The 20,672-nt window shown below is 60.9% G+C and overlaps 1 protein-coding gene across 15 annotated transcripts in view; it reads right to left on the bottom strand.

Annotated features, from left to right (window-relative positions):
• Nucleotides 1-20,244, bottom strand: part of AGRN (agrin) — a 34,038-nt gene extending 13,794 nt beyond the window's left edge. For 5 of the 15 annotated variants that reach the window (XM_026007077.2, XM_026007078.2, XM_026007076.2 and 2 more), the window contains exons 1-6: nucleotides 19,910-20,220; nucleotides 17,521-17,782; nucleotides 5,367-5,414; nucleotides 684-899; nucleotides 383-607; nucleotides 68-292 (exon numbers count right to left, since the gene is read on the bottom strand). In XM_026007077.2, coding sequence (XP_025862862.2) covers nucleotides 68-292; nucleotides 383-607; nucleotides 684-899; nucleotides 5,367-5,414; nucleotides 17,521-17,782; nucleotides 19,910-20,116 — 1,183 coding nt within the window. In that variant the 5' untranslated portion in view covers nucleotides 20,117-20,220. Of the gene's footprint in view, nucleotides 1-67; nucleotides 293-382; nucleotides 608-683; nucleotides 900-5,366; nucleotides 5,415-6,032; nucleotides 6,743-7,041; nucleotides 7,209-17,520; nucleotides 17,783-19,909 lie in introns of those variants that run through there. The other 10 variants (XM_026007081.2, XM_026007083.2, XM_026007084.2 and 7 more) reach the window with 7 other exon arrangements.
• Between the last annotated feature and the right edge of the window lie 428 nt (nucleotides 20,245-20,672).

Below are 20,672 nucleotides of genomic sequence, written 5' to 3'. Positions count from 1 at the left end.
CCAGTGAGGACTGCTAGTGACTGTGGGACAGGCAGGGCCCTAGGTCACACCACCAGGAACCACCCACCTTGAGGCTGGCACTGGCCAGAGCGCACTTTCTGGAGGAGAAGGCCACGGGCGGCTCCCGTGCGGCCCATTACGCAGTCGTTGTCATAGGTGACTCCATCATCCCCGCACACAGGTGCTTGCCGAGAAGGGCAACTCTCTGGCCGGAGGAGCATCTCAGGATGCCGCGTGCGTGGGTGAACGCGGCAGACACGGCTCAGGTCATGGTGGGTGCCCTGACAGGGGTCTAGGATGCGGGAGGGCAGAGGTCAGGATACTGTGCCACACAGACATGCACACGTAGAAGAAACATGGCAGGGCACAGGGCAGGGCTCACCACAAGGGCCATCAAACTTCTTGACGATGTTCTCCTGGCGAGTGCACGCAAGGCGCAGGAGCTGGCACTCACTGGGGTAGTCAGCACCGTCGCTCCCACACACGGGGCCCTCCGGGGGCCCCCGGCAGGTGGCAGGGCACAGGCATGTGGCTGTCTGCCCATCTGCTGAGCGCACACAGGTGCTGCCGAAGCTGCATGTCACATTGGAGCAGGGGTCCCGGGAACCTGTGGGTGGGGCGGGGCAGGGTCACGGAGCCATCCACTGCACACTCTGGAATGCCCCCCTCATACCTGCACTCACCACAGGGTCCACGACTGAGTAGGCGGATACGGCGCTGCTGGCTGCACTGAGCCCGCTGCAGCTCACACTCATTGCTGTAGGTGGAGGCGTCAGAGCCACACACGGGCGCCACCACGGCGGGACAGGCACTCTTCTTGCACACGCAGGAGGCTCGGCCTGAACCCCCTGCACTGGGCTCACACACAGCACCGAAGCCACACAGCATTCCTCGGCATGCTGGGGAGTGGCACAGGGGAAGGGAAGGTCAGGGCCCAGCACCTGCTGCCACCCAGGCCCCAAGGTCTGTGCACATTTCCTGCATCCACACACCTGCACAGACCAACATGCATTCAATATGTTCAACCCCTTGGGGACACAGCCACCCATCCACACGTTTGTGCTGGCACTCATGGGAACACGTGTGCCCATTGAGGCCACATATACCTACCCTTGCACATGTGATAGGACCTGGCCCCTCCCCCCCTCAAGCCCACCAGCCTCAGGGCATTTCCTTATGGTAGCAATTCTCAGCCCTCTTCTCCTCCACAGCTGTGGAGGGGGCATCTCCCTGATCTCGCACCCGCACCACCTCAGTGGGAGCCCCACACAAAGCAAGAAACAAATCCTCAGGCCAACTCTACCACGGGGAACCTGCCCCAGTTTTGCTTAGACCCCTCCTCACATCAGAATCAGAGCCCCTCACCTGACCCCTGACCTACCCCCTCAGAGGCCTGGTCCCTCCTGGGAGCTGCTCCAGGGCCCAACACCAGCTCAGCACCCAATACCTCTGGCCTGAGCTCACACACTTGTAGAGCAGATGGGTGGGAAGTCTCTGGGGTCAGCTCACCTGCTGCATCTCTGGCTCTGGGTCGGGAACCTAGCACTCTGACTCCAGGCTTCCCCCTATGTTCTCCTTTTCTTCCCATATCTTTTCCCTGGGGGCCCTGCCTCGTGGGCTTTCCTTGGCCTCCCCTTCTCTACCCAACCTTCTGTGCCTCCCTCAGGTCTCTCAGCTGTGGTTTTCTTGAGCATTCCTGGCTCTCCTGCCCTCCCAGGTCTCCCCGGGTGAGAGCTGATGGGGCATCTCTCCTGGAGCCCCCACCTCTGCACACCTCGTCCCCAGGCCTGCTGCCCCACCTCAAACACAGCAGCCACCTCCTCTGGGAGGCTGAGCACTGGGTCTCTGCAGACCTGTAATCTTCCTCTTTAAACATTTTAATTCCTATTTTTTTTAAAGATTGTATTTATTCATAGAGACAGAGAGAGAGAGAGAGAGAGAAGGGCAGAGACACAGGCAGAGGGAGAAGCAGGCTCCATACAGGGAGCCCGACGTGGGACTCGATCCTGGGTCTCCAGGATCACACCCTGGGCTGAAGGCGGCGCTAAACCGCTGAGCCACCTCGGCTGCCCAAACATTTTAATTCCTAACTGTAGTTAAAAACTGCTATGCGCCCAGCACATCCCAACGAAGGGGATGCTCCTGACCCCCACCGATGAGAGACCACAGCTCCTCCAGTTGGAGGAATGCAGAAGGCTCTGGGACACTTTAACCCAGAGCTGTCAGGGAGAGCCCCTCCTGAATAAGGCCAACTGACTCCGTAGGACCTCCACCGGGACTTACACACATCCACAGGCACAGGTTTATAGGGTGCAGCTGTCTACTCTAATAAATGTTTAACTGGGTCTAATTATCATTAATAAGTTATGGTGGAGACAGCGGGTGGCTCCCTCCATCGTCTTCCAGCAGGCTCAGGAAGCAGGGCAGGAGAGAGAAAGCACCACCGTTCTGGGGAGGGCAGGGCCCCAAAGGGAGCTGGAGCTAGCTGTTGCCACAGCAACAGCCCCCATCAGGCTCCTTCACATCTGATTGGCAGCCCTACCCCTGCCCCCCCACAGGTTGAGTGAACAGTGGCCTGAGGCCAGGGTGGGGCCCATGTGCACACCCCAGCCTGAAGTCCCTGTGACCACCTGTGCTCCCCTCCCACCGATACTCCTGTCTTCCTCCTCCCACTTCACCTGGAGATCCAAGCCAGGCTACTGCCAACTCTGCATTCATCTGCCTGGTGACTGTGGGCAAGTTATCACCCTGCCATGCTTCAGGACCTCCTTATGTGAGTGGGCACAGTGGGGCCTACTTCCCAAGGTTACTGTGGGGCTAAAGGGGCTGATATCTGCAGAGGCTTGGAGGGTGCTCTGTACGCAGCTCTAGTGGAGGGTCAGCTGCCATGGTAATGACAATTGTTGTTACTGTCATTACATTGGCTTCCCCTCTGTCCTGACTCAAACCAAACTCAAAGCCTGTCCCCCCATGAGACCTCTTCACACCCTGTCTCCCTCTACTCTTCCCTTAGCACTTTTTTCTCACCTTTTTTGCTCAAGGCTCCTGGGACCCCCCAGACCAAATCCATAGGCACTTGCCGAAATCCAGCTGACTACTGTTTGGCGTCCACCAGACCTCCTAAGCAAGGTCTCTCCCAGAGTCCTGACCCATGGCCAAAGACTTGGTCCTCCTGTCAGGACACTCCAGGCTCCCGGCCTGGCTGTGGAGTGTCTGTGCCCTGGAGTCAGGCCTTTCTCCCTCTGCTCATCTTGGTCGAGCCAGACCCTCCCAAAGCCCCAACCCCTCAGACAAAGACATCTACTCTTGGATGACTACCATGTTCCTTGCCCACCAAGACCTGCACCCTTCCTCCACAACCCAAGACAGTAACTAGGGGAGGATGGTGATGACAATGACAGCTAACCTGTGATAAGCAAGCCTGGAGCACTGGGTCAGGTATGTAGAAGGTGGACTGGAAGGGGAGGGGCTAGGGGCAGGAGATCAGAGAGACATCTTGAGGACAGGTTCTTTGGGACTAGCTGTTGGCCTGAAGGTGGCTGAGGGCAGAGGAGAGGCCAGGGTGCCTCTGGGGCCATCAAGCTGAGGCCCCCACACTGACTCCCAAGTCAGACAGGTGGGTCTAGGTCCCAGCCCTTCCACCTCCCACCACTTTGTGGAGCCTGCAGCCCTCTCAGAGTGGCAGTTCCCAAGGAGCAGGGTCTGGGCTGTAGAGCAGGGGTAGGTCTCATGGCTCCCAGGGCAGCTGCAGCATTTGGTGATGTGATGTGGGCAAAGCAGAAGCTTGGAATTCGTGGCACTCATCCCCTGTCCAGGGTGAAATGGGTTCCTTCCCCAGACCCATGCTCAGGCTGTTAGGTCCGGGGAGGGCTGCTCCCATGCATAGTTTTGATGCCCACTTCACAGCTGCCTGTCTACATGTCTGTTCTCCGCTCCCTCCAGAACTAGGGAGTCATAGAGGCTCAAGGTGAGTCTCTTGACTGGACATAAAACATGCACAAGTACACATACATGCACACACATGCAAGCAAGCACATAAGAGCCATGCCCTTCATGTGTGAGACACCACTCATACCACACCTCTATTAGCCCTTAATCATTACGTAAGCTGCCCCTCATAAATGTATGTAGAGCACCCCTATGGCCATGAGCCACACTTGCCCAGCAATGACTACTACAGGAGGCTTTCCCTGACCACTCAACTCCCCAGTGCAGGCTTGCTCTCTGCATGCCCAAGGGCCCCCTCACAATGTGCCATGCCGGAGGCGGCAGTGGTTTTTTATAGCCACTGGTTGAAGTGGGTATATTTAAACTCCCCTCCTGGTCTCGGGTGAGTTAGGGGATGGAATGGCCTGCCCATGGCCACAAATACACAGTGTGTGTGCCTAAGAGGGATGACAACGGCCATGGCATGGAGCTGTCCCCAAGTGTGCAGTAGGGTCAGGATGTGGGTGCGAGGGCCCACATGGGCAGCAGCAGGGAAGGTCAAGACACACATAAAGCAAAGGAGATGCACCAGGCTCTTAGGGTTCAGGAGAGGAGGCTAAGTACACTAGGTAAGGGACAGGTGCCTCCCACCCAAGCCCAGTCTTTAAATCCAGACAGAGCCCCAGGCCTCTTGCCCACAGCCTGTGGGAGACTCAGTCGGGTCTCCAGCCCCCAGCCCACTACAACGGAGTATCCTTTTATCCCATATATGGATAGCTTTCTATGTGGGGTTCTGAACTCCGGCAGGTACCTGCCCAGCAGGGAGCTTAGGTGCTGAGCACAAACTTGGAAACTTTCAGTGTCCCCACCTAAGGACAGAGCCCCAAGCCACCTTTTCCTGTGACACTAACTGCTTCATCCCCTCCCCCTCTCACATTAGCTGAATTACAGCGGCTCACAGACCAGCAGGCCTCTCAGGGAGGCCAGGTCCCAGCCCACAGAGCGGGTCAGAAGGCCAACCCTAAGCTGTTCAGTACCAGGGACAGGCTCTGCAATCTGTCCCCAATCAATGGTCCTTCACGACTCCCCGCCCCCCACACATATTGTCTGACCCATCTTACAACTTGTAGGCCCCAGGACTTATTCCCAATTTTTGGGCCAAGAAGGGCAAGGCCCAGAGAAGTTGGAGCTTGTGTGCAATGGCTCATGGCCAACACAGGCCCAAGGACCCCACCTGTGCTCTGCTTGTCTCCCGATGTAGACATCCCAGGAAGGACCCAGGCTCCCACATCCAGCATCCTCTCTGCTCCAGATACACCTAATATGTCTGGTGTGCACACCCCAAGAATGGCTCCTGATCCCTAAGAGTGCCACTGCCCCTCCGAGCACAGTCTCCCAAGTACAGCCTGTCACCAACTGAGGCCCCCCACTCCACTTACCATCTGGAGGCGTTGGGGGCGCTGGTGTGAAGTGGGTCCCAGGTTTGTCTAGAAGAAAACCCAAATATCTGAGTTAGGCCTCTCTGAGCAGGCCTTTCCATAGCCTATCCCTTTGCCCAGTCTGGAGGGGCCACCCCTGCCCTCCTGCCCTTGCCCTCTATACCAGTTGCCCATCCCCAACCCTTCCCTGGCCCCATGCTGAGCCCCAAGGACCGGCCAAAGCCTGTGAGTAGCCAGAGGACAGGCCCTTCCTCTTCTCTGCCCCTCCAGCTGTGTGGTCATGGCCTGACACCTGTCGGGCAGGGCCCTAACAGCCGGGGTGTAGGCAGCCACCTATTCCCGAGATGAGCCCAGCCCCAGGCCCTGCCGAAGCTCCCCCTTCCAGTGTGGTCAGCTGCCCCCTTCCTCCCCAGCTCCCAGAACACATTGTCTCTGCAGCTCAGGATGAAGATCAGGCCCTCCATGGGACCAAGGACAAGCTCCGAGGGGCCCAGGGATCCAGAGAGCAGCCCATCCTGTCCCTGGAGGATGCAGGTGGCCCATCTGAGCAGCATCTCAGTTGGTAGCCTCTGGGGGACCTGCCTGTCCCCTAGTCCATGGTGGCTGAGGTAGGGGAGCTCAGCCAGCAGAAGGAGGGTCACACGGGCCTGGCCCACAACCACGTACAGTTGTTGAGGAAAAGCAGCACCGCGAAGCCCAGCGTGGACGTGGCCAGCAGAATCAGGCAGACGTTGCAGGGAATCATAAAATACCGCACCAGCAGGGAGACCCCACGCTGCTGCCGGGGGTCCCGCTCCAGAGGTGGCGGAGGCATGGCCCTGGGTTCCTCAGCCCCACTCTCAGGGGATGGGGGCTCCTCAAGGGGTGCCCTTGGGCCTCCTCGGGGCAACTCCCCCCATCCTGGGACCCCTGGGACAGCTGACAGCAGCTATGTCCTCAAAGTTCGGTGCCAGTCACCGCCCGGGGAGCAGCAGGACCCCGCCAGCGCCCTTGAGGCTCATAACGGGAGGTGTGCAGAATTCTCAGAAGGAAGAGGAGGAGACGCTGAGGGCCAGCCCGCGGCCACCCCTGGTGTCCGCCACCCGGTAGCGGTAGCGTCGGCGCCGGTAGCTCTCCGCAGGGCTCCGGCCGCGCCCGGTCTTCCCCAGCCCGCGGGAGCCCCGGAGCCGCCCTGGCGAGGGCCAGGCCGAGGAGCGCGGGCGGCGAGGGCAGGCGCGGCGGGCGCCGCGCGGGCGCGCAGGGTCTCGGTCCGGTCCGGTCCCGGTCCCGGCCCCGGTCCCGGCGGAGGCGGGAGGAGCGCGCGTCCGACGGAGAATAAAGGGCCGCGCCTCGGTCCCGCCTCTGGGCGAGCGGGAGCAGCGCCCGCTCGCGTCGGCCTCGCCCGGGCTGAGGCGGTGAGTGAGGGGCGAGGGGCGCCGCGAAGGAGGGCGGGGAGCGGAGACAAAGGAAGACGCCTCCGGGGACCCTGGTGTCCGCGGGGAGCCGGGCTCCGTCGCCAAGCCAGGACCGGGCGGAAGAGGCCGGGAGGGCAGCCGCACAAAAGGCACCGGAGGGGCAGGGGGATGGGAGTGAGGGTGGGGGCGAGGTGGGCGCGGGGCTGGGAGGCAGGTGCTGGGGCGGGGTGGGGGCGGGGAGAAGGTGCGGGGCGGGGTCGGGGGCTGGGCGGCTCCCCTACCGCGCCCACCCGGCGGAGGTCCGCGGGGTCACTCCGACTCCGACTCCGACTCCGACTCCTCGCGGCGGGCGGGGGGCTCGGCCCTGCACGCAGGACTCCGTTCGGGGCTGCAGTGTGCGGGGGTGCCCGTGCGCGCGTGTCACCGTCTGTGCTTCTGCGGCCCCGCCCTGGCAGTGTGCAAGGGGTAAGGGTCCCAGGTGCACGCGCAGGTGGAGGGCCGGAGGGGTCCGACCCGAGGGCGGAGGTGGAAGGACAGGCCCACCCCCACCGCCGGAGTGATGGCCACACCTCAAACCACCCGTGTACTCCCCACCTCCCTTCGGACAGAGGAACATGCAAATGAGTTCCTTGGAGAGGAGCATTATGTAAATAGTCGCGGTCCTCCCGGCACCGTCCCGCGGGCCTGGAGCGCCCCCCAGAGGCCACAGGGAGCATCGGGGCGTGACGTCACCGCCGGACGGGGCGCGGGGCAGTACCGGAGCCAGGCCTCTCCACATCCGCCCTCCAAGCCCCTGCCCTGGGAGGGGGAGAGGCGGGGGTTGGAGGGGGAAGGCGCGGGGGGGGGGGGGGGGGGGTCAGCGCAGGAGTCCAGCACCGGCCCCATAATCCGCACCAGTCACGTCCCACCCTCCGCAGCCAGAGTCCCGTAGGCGGCCATCTCTATGACTCACCCTCCGCCCCCCTGCACCCCCATCCCGCCACCGGCCTTTGCGAGGGATCCCTGAGCGCCCCCAGCACCACACCCACCGCGGCTGGCCGCTTCCAGCCTGGACCTGGTCACAGGCCTTTGAGGACCTGCAGTGACCTCTGCCTGTCCCTCTTAGAGTCCGCCAGCCCTTTCTGGGGAGAGAGGAAGAGGAAGCCTGGCCTCCAAAACAGAGCGTCCCGCTTCTTGGGATCAGGGCCCACCCAGCCCCATCCCAGAATCCCTTCTGGTCAGTTCTTTCCAACAGCTGCTGACCAACTCCCCGCTCCAGCTGAAAAGAGTGAATTGCACCACGGCCCCCCCATACATGCCCAGTCATACCCATCTACAGAGAGTCCCACACTCTACAAATACCTGTCCACTCACTCAGAGTTACACACACCGCACTCAGTCCTCCAGAGGAGTATCTGCATGTGTGGTCTGCAGGTTTCCCTTTCAGCCAAATGGCTATTGCCACAGCCACCAGTGCCACCCCTGGTCACTTTAGGTCTCATCTCAGTCCACCCTGGGAAAGAAGATTGAACACACCCCCTTCCTACAGGTGCTCCCTCAGATCCGTGGGGCTCCTCTGCCCTGGAACAGGCCCTTCCCGGTGCCAGTTCTCCACTGACACCACCCCAGGGCACCAACAGACATTTTAGTGCCTCAACTCCTACCACACCTCCACCTGGACACTCCCTAAGGTCCCTCCACCCTATGCTATATTCAGCGATGTCATAAACATGTCCCTAGAGCCCCCTCCCTCCTGATCAGGTAGGTTTGTCTATAGTCCTCCCCAGCCCTCTCCCCCCCACCCCCACTTTCTCAGCCAGAGCAGCCACCTCTCAGCCAGCCAGTGCCCAGTCCCATGAGGTCCATCTCCTTTGACACAGTGCCACATCCCACACAGGATTAGCCCATCTTGTCGGGGTCCCCCATCACCCACAGCAGAGGTCTTCAAACTTCTCAGAGCCTGGAACCTGGGGTTCTAATGATCCCTAATGAAACTTTGCAGGAAAAGCCAATAAACAAAGTGGTTCCCTCACCTCATACCGCAACGGAGCCAGAGCAGCAGGCCACCAAACCACCTGGAGACCCTGGCCCCTGGTCGTCCTTACCTCCTCAGAGGTGCCTCCCATCCTCACCTCACTGGACCTTGGCACTGCCCACACCATACTGATAGTGCCAACAGCTCCCCAGGGTGCCACCCTGGACTGGGAGCACCCAGGGCAGGGTCTGACTTTTTATCTTCTCAGGGCAGGGCTTGGCTCAGAGCCCAGAGGCTTAGTGTGGTGAGTCCCAGCAGTTCACACATTTTCCCCGTTTACTTGTCCCTGCAGTCCCCCAGGGTCCTCATCCCTTGGCTGAGAGAGGGCCCCATGGACAGTGCCAAGGGTCAAATCCCAGGCAATGCTCACATGCCTGCACAGATGGACCGTCTGCTCTCACCACAGCATCACGGGTAGGCTCTGCAGGAGGGAGATATAGGAACCAGGGTATGGCAGGGATCAGTGTGAGTCTAGGGTAGGGGTGGGGGAGCAGATGTGCTCACCTTCAGATGCTCACTTGGAGGGGAAAGACTGGCCCACCCGGTCAACATGGAGGTGGGGCTTAGGGCCTGGCTTGGGGGAAGGGGAGCCACTGGGCAGCCTGTCCTTCCTGGCCCCAGTCAGAGTCTAAGCCCCTGACAGGGGCTCCACTCCACGCCTTTAGAGAGACAAAGGGCCATTGAGGCCCCAGACCCAGCAGGGGGAGGGGAACACAGGCTACCAGAGCTATTTTGGGATCTTCAGACTCAAAATCATTCAGCCCTGACCAGCCCACGCAGGCGCATGCCCTAGGAAGGAAGAGAGGATATTCTGAGCCAGAAATTAGCCCCTCTGGTCTCCAGGCTCACACACAGCAACATGTGACTGCACAGATGTACACATGCACATCCAGGGTTCCAGGTGTCATGCAGGCAGACACCCAAGTCCGCACTTGACGGGGTACTGGGTGTTACACACTCCTTCCTCACTCGTTGGCATGAATATACATGGGGTATCTCACACACACTCTCAGCTTCAGGCAGCACAAACCTTGTCCCTCACCCACACAACACACATTGTGTTTGCTCCCACATACACGCATGTGCACACATGAAGGCTCTGGTTGGGTACCTCCAGGTACTTCTTTGAAACTGAGAAGGAAGGTGAGGGATGGGATCTAGAGAAGATGGGATGTCCAGCCCACTGGCAACCTGCTGGCCCCTTTCTTATGCAGATGACCCCTTCCTCACTCCTGAGGGACCTGGGCCCAGCTTCTCAAGAAAGGATAGGGGTGGAGGTGGGGTAGCATCAGCTTCTGCTTGGAGTGGTCACAGCACACGTGCCCACACACACTTCTAACGCTGCGGCCTCCCCTGGCCAGAGCCACCTCCAGCCTATCTGTCCACCCCCTTCCCTGGGGATCCTGAGTTGCGCACATTTTCTGAGGTCAGAAAATGCAGCTGCCATGGAGGGAGCAGTCAGGCATGGGCTACCTTGCTGGCCAGAGTCACAGGTCCTGGCTGCCCTGGTGGGGGAGGGGAAGAGGACCAGACAGAGCCGCCCCCACCCCCAGTCCCCAGTCTCCTGGTGTCCGCTCTCAAGTGGCAGTCAATCCCTCCTTCTGGGCCTCCGCAGACAATGGGCATTTCACAGTGGGATGTCGCTGCTGGCCTGGGGCCAGCCACTGGGAAGGAGGCCATGTCAGGCCCCAGTCTCCAGTTCCCACCCCAGGTGAGGCCAGAAGGTACCCATGTTTGACTCTGCAGGCTGTGTGCTCACCCACCTGCTACCTGGCAAGGCCCATACTTCTGCCTGTTTGTCCCCACTGCAGGGTGGTGGGATGAAATGACAGTTTTGAGGAGGGGCTCAGCAAGGCTGGATGCTTGGGTGCCAGCTGCCTGACCACTAGCCTCCACACCTGTCCCCCTTCCTTACACATGGCTGGCTCATGGGAGCCTGGGGCCCCTCCAACCCTGTCTCACTAGCCTGTCTGAGCTTCTCCACAGAGCAGGCAGTCAGATAAAGTCTCTGCCCTCAGGGGGATTACATTGAGTTCTCTACACAGAGACCTGGAGGATGGAGAAGGAGTTGACACAGATCAGTAGGAAGAACTTCCAGACACAACTACAAAGTCCCCGGGGCCTGCAGGGGACCAGGCAATGCCAGTGTGGTGAAGCCTGAAGGTGACAGAGATTAGGAGTAGGAGATAAGGAGGTGGGAGCAGATCCTCAAGCCTGGGGGGACTGGGGGAGGGAGCTCAGTTTGGGGCCTGGACACCTGCCAGGACACGGGGCTGGAGCCACCAGGGGGCGCCATGTGAACAGAGAAGCTGGAGAGTAGGTGCCTAGAGAAAAAGCAGGGGTGGAGTAGGGCTGACCCATACCCTCCCTCCCTCTTCTCCAGGACAGCCCCAAATCCACCTCATCCTCCATCAGGCCTTGCCCCTGTCCAGGAGGAAGAGAGAGCCAGAGAGGCACACAGGTGTGGGCAGCATCCGGTGGATCAGGACACCCTGTGTTCCTGCTGAGGGCCTGGCTGTGTCAAGCTGGGCATCCTGCAGAGGCAACGGGGGATGCACAGCCTGGCACCCAGGCCTGAATGGAGGTGCTTGATGGAGGAGATGACCAGGTGGGTGTCAGGATGAAGAGGAGTAGCAGACACACAGTCGCTGGGAAGCAAGGAGGACAGAAGGACAGACGCAGCAATGGGGTCTGTAGGGAGAACTGTCCCCAGGGGCAAGATGGAGGCTCAGTGGGTGAGGAGCAGCTTGCTCTCTCAGCCAGCAGGTTATAGCAATGGATTCTGGTTTTCCAGCACATTCTCCCCCCCCCCCCCCCCAGCTACAGGGACACCTGCTGTCCTTGCGCCCACGGAACCTTGTGCTGTCTTTTCTGCCCAAAACACCCTTCCTCCTTTGCCTTTAGCCCTCAACACAGAGCACACACCCTGAGAAGCCCATCCAGAACCCCAGCAGGGCTCCATGCAGGGGGCAGCCGGTCTTGCCAGTGACCCCATTTCCAGTGAGGATCTGGTACTGGGCTGTGAAGGATGTGTGGATGAGGAAGGAGCCTCCGAGCACACATTCCCTCTTCTCCGGCAGGTTGGAGCAGGCCACAGTCTGATCCAGATGTTTATTTCTCTCGATGTGCACTGGAGCCTCCTATCTATGGACAGAGGGCCAGGTGCCTCCAGCAGCCACAGTAGGCTGCCTGCGTCTCCCAAGGCAGGAGTGGGGCGACTAAGAAGATGCTATCAAGGGGAGGCACAGGCCAGCACAGACCCACCTCTCCAGATTTGCCCAGCCTGTGTCAGACTCAGGCTCCTACAGGTACCTGCCAGGACAGGGACCCTGTCCTGTCCCCACAGCCCCTTCATCTCAGTGTGGAGAGCCCACCGTGGTTACTCCCAGAGGCAGAGCCTACAGGAGGAGGTGCCCAGCCCTCTGCCAGGTCCAGGGTGGGCAGCAGGAAGGATGTGGACAACTGACCCCATTTCGAGGCCAGAGACACAAGCACAAGTTGCCTGCAAGCAGCCTGTTGGCAGAGCAACTGCAGGGCACCTGCCCCAGCCCAAGCCCAGGGAAGCAAGGGTGGCAGGAACTACAGGCCACCAGTGGAAGCTCTGACCAGAATTCTCATGTGCAAGATCAATTCATCGGAGGTTATGGGCACACGTGCACACGTGCACACACACACATGTGTTGGCCACACAGCTGGAAACAGCTGGCTGCCCGTGAGGACAGAAAGCCCCCCCTCCCCTGAGCCTCCAATTCAGGCAGGGGGAGGGGTGACTAGGAGGTCCAGCTGTAAGCAGCCCCTGGCAGGGGGTCTTCCTCAGAGGAAGTTCTCAGGATCCGCTCTAGGGGGAGAGAGGCCCCTTTAAGGGGAGATCTCTCCCCACTGGACACTCTGCCAGAGGCCTGGGTCACCCCTCTCCAGATCCTGACTACAGCCTCAGGCTTGAACATGACCCCCTCCTAAGCCCCACATAGAACCATGGGGGGCACATTACCCTCCTTCCCTGAACCATGTCAGTAATCTTACCAACTGTCAGTGGGGTGCTGTCTCATTTCTCAGCCCCCTTTATCTGATCAGTGGGCACTTCCTGGGACTCTGGGGTGTGCAGTCCTGGGTGGGCTACTGTGCTGATTGCACCTATAGCCCCCAGCCCAGCCCCAGCCAGGCCTCAGTAGCTTGAGTGGGGAGCCTTGATTCCCCTATCCCAGTGGCAGGGGGAGTTTGAGGGCCAGGAGGGGAGGAGGGGGTCAGGGGCAGAGCAGAAAAGGGAGTCTATTCTCTCCCCCCAACCCCCAAGTCTCTGGGCAAGGGTAGAACTTGTTGGGGGTGGGGGCAGGGACAGGGTACAACTGGTCTGCATCCCACAGACAGAGGCAAGGGGTGTGGGGTGGGAAGGAGGCCTGTTTCTGCAGCTGTTTCCCACCCTCCTGTGGTGACGGGTGTAGGCTTTGATTCTCATGGGGTTGAGGCGGGTTAACCCTTCAGGAAGGAAGCAACACAGCCACACTGGAGGCGGCTATGCCCCCGTCCACTGGCTTCCCTAGGGCAGCCTGTGAGGGTTGGCAGGGTGGCGGCAGCTAGTGCAGAGCGGGTCATCTCCCATTTCCTCAACTGTGCAGGGGTGCCAGCACCCGTAGAGATGCCACAAGGGCAGAGCTGGCCCCTCGGGAATGTATTCTGCCCAGCACAGCTCCGGGCGGGGGTGGGGGTGGGGGTACTGGTGAAGACACAGGCCGAGGGAGGTTGTTCCAAAACAACCCTTTTTCCATTTCCAATCTGCAGGGGCTGGGGAGGGAGGGGATGGGTGGTGTCTGGAAAGAGCCAGAGCTGTTTCTACTAGCTTAGTCCTGCCCAAAGGGAAGACATCCCCAGGGAAGTGACATGAGAGCAAGCCCTTTGGTTTTCACTGGCAAAGCCCACCCCTGGGGTTGTCCCAGCAAATGCACACCAAAATCACAGCCAAAGCCAGCAGGTGCCCTGGGAGCACCTGACTCCCAAGCAAGGACTCCTTAGGTGGGAGCCCCACCTGGGCAAACTCCTTCCCCCAGCTGCCAGGGAAGGAGAGAAGGTGGGGCCAGGCAACCTCGAGTCTGGGCCTGCCTCCTCTCAGCCCTCCTGGCTGACCCGCCTGGGGGAATGGCCCAGGAGGACACTGGGTGGGGTCTACAAGGGGGTGGGGTGAGAACCTATAGTCTGGGAGAGGGCAGAAAACGGAACAGGGAGAAACTACCTCCCACTTCAGCAGGGAGGAATGTGGGGGGAGTAGGGCAGTAGGGCAGGAATGGGGGGAGGAGAAGCTATGTGCCAGACAACAGAAGGAAGAGCCCAGAAACATGCCCTGGGCATCCTCCTGCCCCCACACTGTGGAGAGCCAGTCCCTGTCTGAGGGTCTGCCACCCACACCCAGCTCCAAGGCCTGTAAGGCCTGAAGGAAGTCAGGGGCCCAGGACCTCTCCTGGAGCACTGACCTGGAGCACTGCCCTCCTGAAGGTCCTAGACAGCTGGCCTGGCAGGGAGGAAGGGAGGGGGTACTTATAAAGGATCAGGCCTGCCAGGCTTGGCCTTGGGTTGCTGCTGCCAGGACCCCCTCCAGGGTTGGGCAGGGCTGGGCTGGGCCAGGGCCAGACCCACTCTGACCCTGTCCCTGTGCCAGGACCCCGTCCCTGTGCCAGGCCCCAGTTGAGGGCAGACAACACTTCCTTTCTCTGTTTCTGGCTCCTAGCAGGGAGGGAAGGGCCTCAGGCCTTCCGCCAGGCCCATGTCCCTTCTGGGGGCTACAGGAGAAGCCCTAGGACCAGCCTTCATGAGTGAGGGTGGGGAGGGTAGTAGGAGTGTGTGGACAATGTCCAGACCAGGGCAAGGTGGCCGAGGCCTAGAGGAAATACCTGGTCAACTGCCAGCCTGGGCAGGCTCTTGGTGCGTGGGCAGCTGGCACTAGAAGAGGCCAGGCTACTTCCCTGACAAAGCAGGGGTGGGGGTCTCCTGGCAGAGGCCGCCCCAGAGCAGCAGGCCTCCCTCACCCAAAGGTGGCGCAGAGGGAGGGACACATACCTGTCTCAGTTATGCTAGGAATGTGGTTCCCCAGGCAGAGGAGGAGGAGGAGGAGCCTTCCTGGGGGCTGGAGGCTGGGGCAAGGACCTGACCCCACAGAGCCAGGAAGACCCTACCCTGTAGGCCCTGGCACAGGGAGCAGACCAAGGGTGCACCCGAGAGTGCCCCCGACCTTGGCTGCTCTGGGCCTTTGGCAATGGGGGGGGGGGGGGGGGGCAGGGCTAGGGAGAGGAGTGTGCTAGGGACAGGGATTTCCTACACGAGGTGGGACCTGGTGGTCTCAGGGGACCTGTATATATTAGGGGCTGCCCAGGCTTCCTCTGGACCCTGTGGGGCTGAGACAACTATGAAGCCCCTGGAAACAGAATGGGGTCAGAGTCAGCTTAGCTCAAGCCCTGTTTGTCTGTCTGTCCTCCTCATTCGGGTGAGGCCTTGGCTCCCAGAGAGCCTAGAGTGCAGTCCTGAGGGGGGGGGTTTGAGGTCCGTATCTCCTGCAGAAAAGGAGGAGGGCCATCATCTCACCCTCACCCAACTTGGGAAGGTGGGCACAGGGTTATTCTTTCCGCAGCCTGGCCCCAGCTCCAGGGGATTTTGGGCCTCAGGCCTCAGGGAGCCTCAAGGGGGAAGCACTGATCTCACCCTGGGCCTTTGGGGTGTATCAACCCTGTCCTAGCACCAAAGCAGAAATGTATGTCACCCAACTCAAAACTTCCAGGCACCTCACAGTGGATCCCAGGCGCCTCAGTCTGCAGTTCCACCGTCCCCAAACCTGCTCCCTTCCACCCCCTCCAGCTGCCAGGCCCCAGCTGCAGTCACAGCTCATGCCTCTCTCTGCATCCCCTCTCCCCAAGACCATCCTCCCCAGCAGGCCCACCCCAAGAGTCAAGAGCGTCCAATGGCTCAGCCCCTCCTGGGAGTTCACACCATTGCTGCACACTGTCCAGCACCACTCCACCTCCAGCTAGAGCCCAGCACCTGAGTGCTGGCTGCCCAGGGCACATAGCAAGTCAGGTCTCACCTGGTCCTGGCTGGGGTGGGGGCGGGGGGCTCTCCCCCAGTACCCTCTTTTCCAGCTATTCCCAGTACTCAGCCTGGCATAACCAGTGCTGGCAAGATGCCAAACCTGTTCTGCCCAGGGTGGCCCTCCCGCCACATGCCCTCTGACCCCACAGAAGGCCACAGTTACTGAGTCACAGACCCTCAGACTGGACCCGCCCAGCTGCAGAGTTGATAATTCACTCTATCTCATAGGGACAGGGGACTTTCTGTACCCTGCCCCTTCTACACAGCTTCTCCTTAGACCTCCCCCCCTCACAACACATCCCCCAAACTGGTCATCACCAGCCCACAGCCTGCCCCATCTCCAGGCCGCCCTCCCGTCTTTGTGTCCAGAGCAGGGCCAGGGTCTCAAGTCTGTGGTTGGTGTGAGGGCTAGGCTGGGACCCCTCATCTGAGTCACTGCCAGGAAGAGATCAGGGACACACAGCCCTGCTGGCTTCCCTGTGTGATGCTATGGCCTAGGACCCTGGGACAGCCCCGGGGACAGGTGACCACAGGCTGGGCAGAATGCACAGGGCTCCCCATTCCAGGCCATGCCCCTACCCATGCACAGGGTACATGACCACCATCCAGGATCCCATAAAAACCAAGCCAGCATCACAGCAGTAGGTTAGATACAAGGTGGGACTTCCCTGCTGGCCAAAAGAACAAATCTGAGAGACAGAGTTGTCTTCCAGAGAAAGGAAGCCACAGACCCTTCCCACTGCCCTGAGGAGGAAATGTTCTTTCCACCACCACCACCACCACCACCACCACCCACCCACCTACCCACCTACCCCCCCCCCCCCCCCCCCCCCGCACCGCCCAGCCCAGCCCCCTTCAATGCATCCCTTCGGAGGCAGCCATGAGGGGACAGACAGGATGTGGGGGCGAGGGGCAGCTCCTACATTCTCCCTGCCACATTCCCCAGCAAAGGATCTCAGCCCCCAACTGGGACTCTCCTGGGGCAGGGGGGCAGGGAAGCCATGGTCATGTGATTCCAGCTCACCTCCCAGAGACTGGGCTGGGGGAGGGGTGCTCTTGGGCCATTCAGAATAGACACGTGCTGTGTGGACGACAGTCAATTAGGAAATTCCATACCCACCAAACCCCTACGAGTACCCACCCCACATAATTCCCCCTTTCCAGAAATGACAGGACTCTTGGAACACAGAAGGGTGCAGCCCCTCCTCCAATCCCTACGCCCCACTCTAAGGAGTTTGCTCAACATCTGGGACCCATCCAGACAGATGTTTGGGCTTCTGCAGGAACATAAACAGCTGGTGTTCATTCACCTGGTCCCTGCCTCTCACTCAGAAAAGACCCACCAAGAGGGGGTGTGGAGCCGGTGGGGTGGGGGGAATGGCAAGCAGAAGAGGAGGAAGCCTGTCCCTTTGCAGGACTGGGACTTATGTGGCTCCAAGACAACAGATGGTGGCATTGTGGGACAGGGGGTGGTTAGTGGGGGACTCTACTGACGTCAGAGACTGGAGCTGACCTTGAGATGGCCAGACTCGGCTGGGAGATCAGGGAGACAGGAAGGAGATCAGCCTTCAGCCACAAGATACCCATGCTCTAGACTAAAGCAAACTCTCCTCTACCCCCTAGGGCAGCCCCACCCGCCCCCGTCACCTCTTCCCCTGGTCAGGTCCCCAAATACCTTCTACACAGTGCTCTACTTCCTCCAGATTCCGCAGGGTGATGCGCATGAGGCTGGAATTGAGCATCAGCTCATTCTTATGGGCTGGCCACAGGTATGGCGGTGCAGGGTTCACAAAGAAAATTCTGGTATCCCCAGTGGACACCTGGTTGTCACAGATGAGGGGATCTCCAAAGCCACCAATCACCACCTTGTTGCCACCATCAAGCAGACTCTCTTGGGTCACCATGTCTTTGCCCTTCAAGTACCGCCAGACTCGAACCTGGGGTGGACATGGGAGGGGACAGGTATCAGTGGCCCTCTTGCCATGAGAGATGAAGCCACAGAGTCCATGTGGGCACCTGGGCTGCTGCTTCTCTTCCCACCTCTGTTACTCAGGCCAGATGTCCAGAGTAGACCCAAAGCCTGGGCAGAGATGTACAGAGATCTTGGGGGCACACACACATGATGGATGCCCCTGCCAGTGCACATCACACCAAAGGACATGCAGCCTGTGAACACACAACCTCACCTAGGAAGCAGCCCTACCACCCCCTAGGTCTAACTGACCCCAGCCACCTCCAATAATGTCTATCTCAGCTCAGGCTGGATATGGGAAGGATATCCACCTGGCCTGGGTGCATGTCCCTACTTTCCCCATCTACTTACCCTCTAAGAGCCAGAGGAATCTAACATGGACAATGGACTTTCAGGGCAATGGGCTCTGAGCTTAGGGCTCTGGGCCAGCTTGGCTGCTTGCAGCCCTGTGGGTGGGCTAAGACACCCTCCCCCCCACACACACACAGGAGGTGAAAGACCCCTCCTCCTGCCAGGCTCCTACAGTGAATGCAGTCAAGGCAGCCTTTGAACCACAAAATCAAGTTTGGGCAGCACAGGGCAGCCCCACCCCACACACTCTCACTCCTGGGGCCCTGAGGGTACCTGATCTAACAAACCAAATCCTGAGACACCCACAGCCTGGGGTGGCGGGGGTGGTGCAGGAGGGTCATGGGAGCTGCAGACTATACTAGGATGTCCATGGGGATATGCCCAGGGGACATGAGCCCACACACTCTCTGAGAAGAAGCCCCTTTCTTCAGGAGCTCTGGGGAGCTGAGACTTCTGGAATGGGTGATCAAAGACAATGGTGGCCTGCCCACCTGCCAGGTCCCTGCTGGAGGCCTCAGGACTGCAGCTCCTGTAAGGTCCCCCTCCACCGTCCAGTGGCCCAGTTGGGGGCCTTGTCCAACCTTATCCCTCCCAACCCCAGACACATAGTAGGCTCTAGAAGGATGATAACCAGCGGGGAGAGGGCTGGGCCATTTCATCGCCTCCCCCCACCCCAGCCACACCCAGGAGCAGCGGGGAGGAAGTCGGGAAAATCCTGCAGGGACTTGGCAAAGTGCCCTGGTGTGGTGGAGGGGAGGGGGCTGGGCGGGGGATCCCAGCTGTAGCCTGCACAGGCCAATCTGAAAGAAGCTGCCACCCCTCTCCATCTCCATGGAGAAGGAATGATCCGATTTCTGGTCAGGGAGGTGGTTTTAGGGGCCAGAGTGGGGATGGGCCCTGAGTTCCCTGAGCCCTCCCCAGGAACATACTGTGGGAAAAAAGAAAAAAAAAACCAACATACCTATCCCAGGGAGCTCCAAAATCCAACTGAGGGAGGGGCTGGGCAAGCCCCCTCTCCTGTGACTAGAAGGATCAGTTCTCATAGGAGCAGGATGGGGCACCTGTCCCTGCACCCCTCCACATTTGAGGCTCAGAACAGTCCCTGCCCACTTTTCTGCCCCTGTCCCCCACACCTAGTCACTGCAACTCCCCCAGGGTCCCTGGGGTTGGGAGACTAGATGTGCATCCCAATCTCTCCTAATAACCCCCTCTAGCCCTGGTAAAGGCCTCTGGGAAGGGGTGACAGCACTAATCAAAGGCCGAATCCCCACTTTCAACCCAAGCAGAAGGCGTCACCGCCCCTCGTCCCCATTCCTTTTCTTTAACTGATGGGGAGAGGTGCGGTAGCCATACAGTTTCCCTGGGGGGCGGCGCACTTGTTTCCAATAAGGTAGTGGGCCTGGGGTGGGGGTGGGGTCCGACATCACCGGGTCTCCAGGGCCTGGGCTCCGCGAGGTGGGACTGCAGCAGTACCGCAAGAACTTTCCCTCTGGCACTCGCGAGTTTTCCGGGACCCGGCGCCCCACCCGGGGGCTCTGCGGTCGCCAAGGGAGCGGGAGCGGGTGCTGCGGAGCGCCTGGTGCCCGTTCCCACGGCCTGGGGCGGGGGTCTCAGTGGGGCGGCCAGCATCTCCAAGGGGGGGAGCTTCGGGCAAGGGGTCCGGGATGGAGGGGTAAGAGACCCCCACCCAGGCTTCCAGGAGGGTTGGGGTGGGGGGCTCAGGGTCCCGGCGGGGGCCCACCTTGCACGAGTACGTGTGCTGCACCGGGTCCACGTTGAGAATCTCCTCCACAGTGCCGGTGAGCACCACGTTCGCCTCCTCCTCCCGCCGCTCCAGCGCGCGTTCCGGGCACGTCCCGTCGGCGCTGGGCAGAGCGCGCGCAGCCACCACCAGGAGCAGCAGGAGCAGCTGCAGCGGGGCCGGGCCGGACCGCCGCAGGCTGGCCATGGCGCGGGCCGAGGACGGCGGAAGGCGGCCAGAGCAAGCGCGCGGGCCTGGCCGCGCCGGGAACGGGACTAGACAGGACGGGACGCAGCTCCCGGGAGGCGGTGGGAGCGCGGGCGGCGCGGGGGCGGGACCCGGGGCAGCCCCGCCCCCTCCCCGCCTCCCCACCTCCCCCCAATCCAGCTACCCAGCCCGCGCCGGTCCCCGGCCCGCCCGGCGCCCTGCGACCCGCGCCGGCCGCGAACAAAGCGCCGGGACGGCGGCGCCGGGCGGAGGCCCGGCGGGTGGGAGGGAGGGGGCCGGACTGGGTCTGGCCAAGGTGGGTGGTGGGACTCGCAGGGCGGAGGGCGGACCGAGCGGGCGGGTGGGCGGACCCGGGGGGCGGCGGGTGCTCTCTTCTGCGGCGCGCCCCCACTGACTCCCCTCCCCCTCCCGCGCGGACGTCGCTCCCCACCCCGCCCCCCCGCCCAGGAAATGCGGCTGCAATCGGGTTAATGCATAATCTGGAGGCGACGTGACGGGACTTCCAAGGGGCTCCAGGCTGTGCCGTGGCCAGAGC

Source organism: Vulpes vulpes, chromosome 12 (assembly GCF_048418805.1).
Source record: "Vulpes vulpes isolate BD-2025 chromosome 12, VulVul3, whole genome shotgun sequence".
Lineage (NCBI taxonomy): Eukaryota > Metazoa > Chordata > Mammalia > Carnivora > Canidae > Vulpes > Vulpes vulpes.
This window is presented reverse-complemented; position numbering and strand designations above follow the sequence as displayed.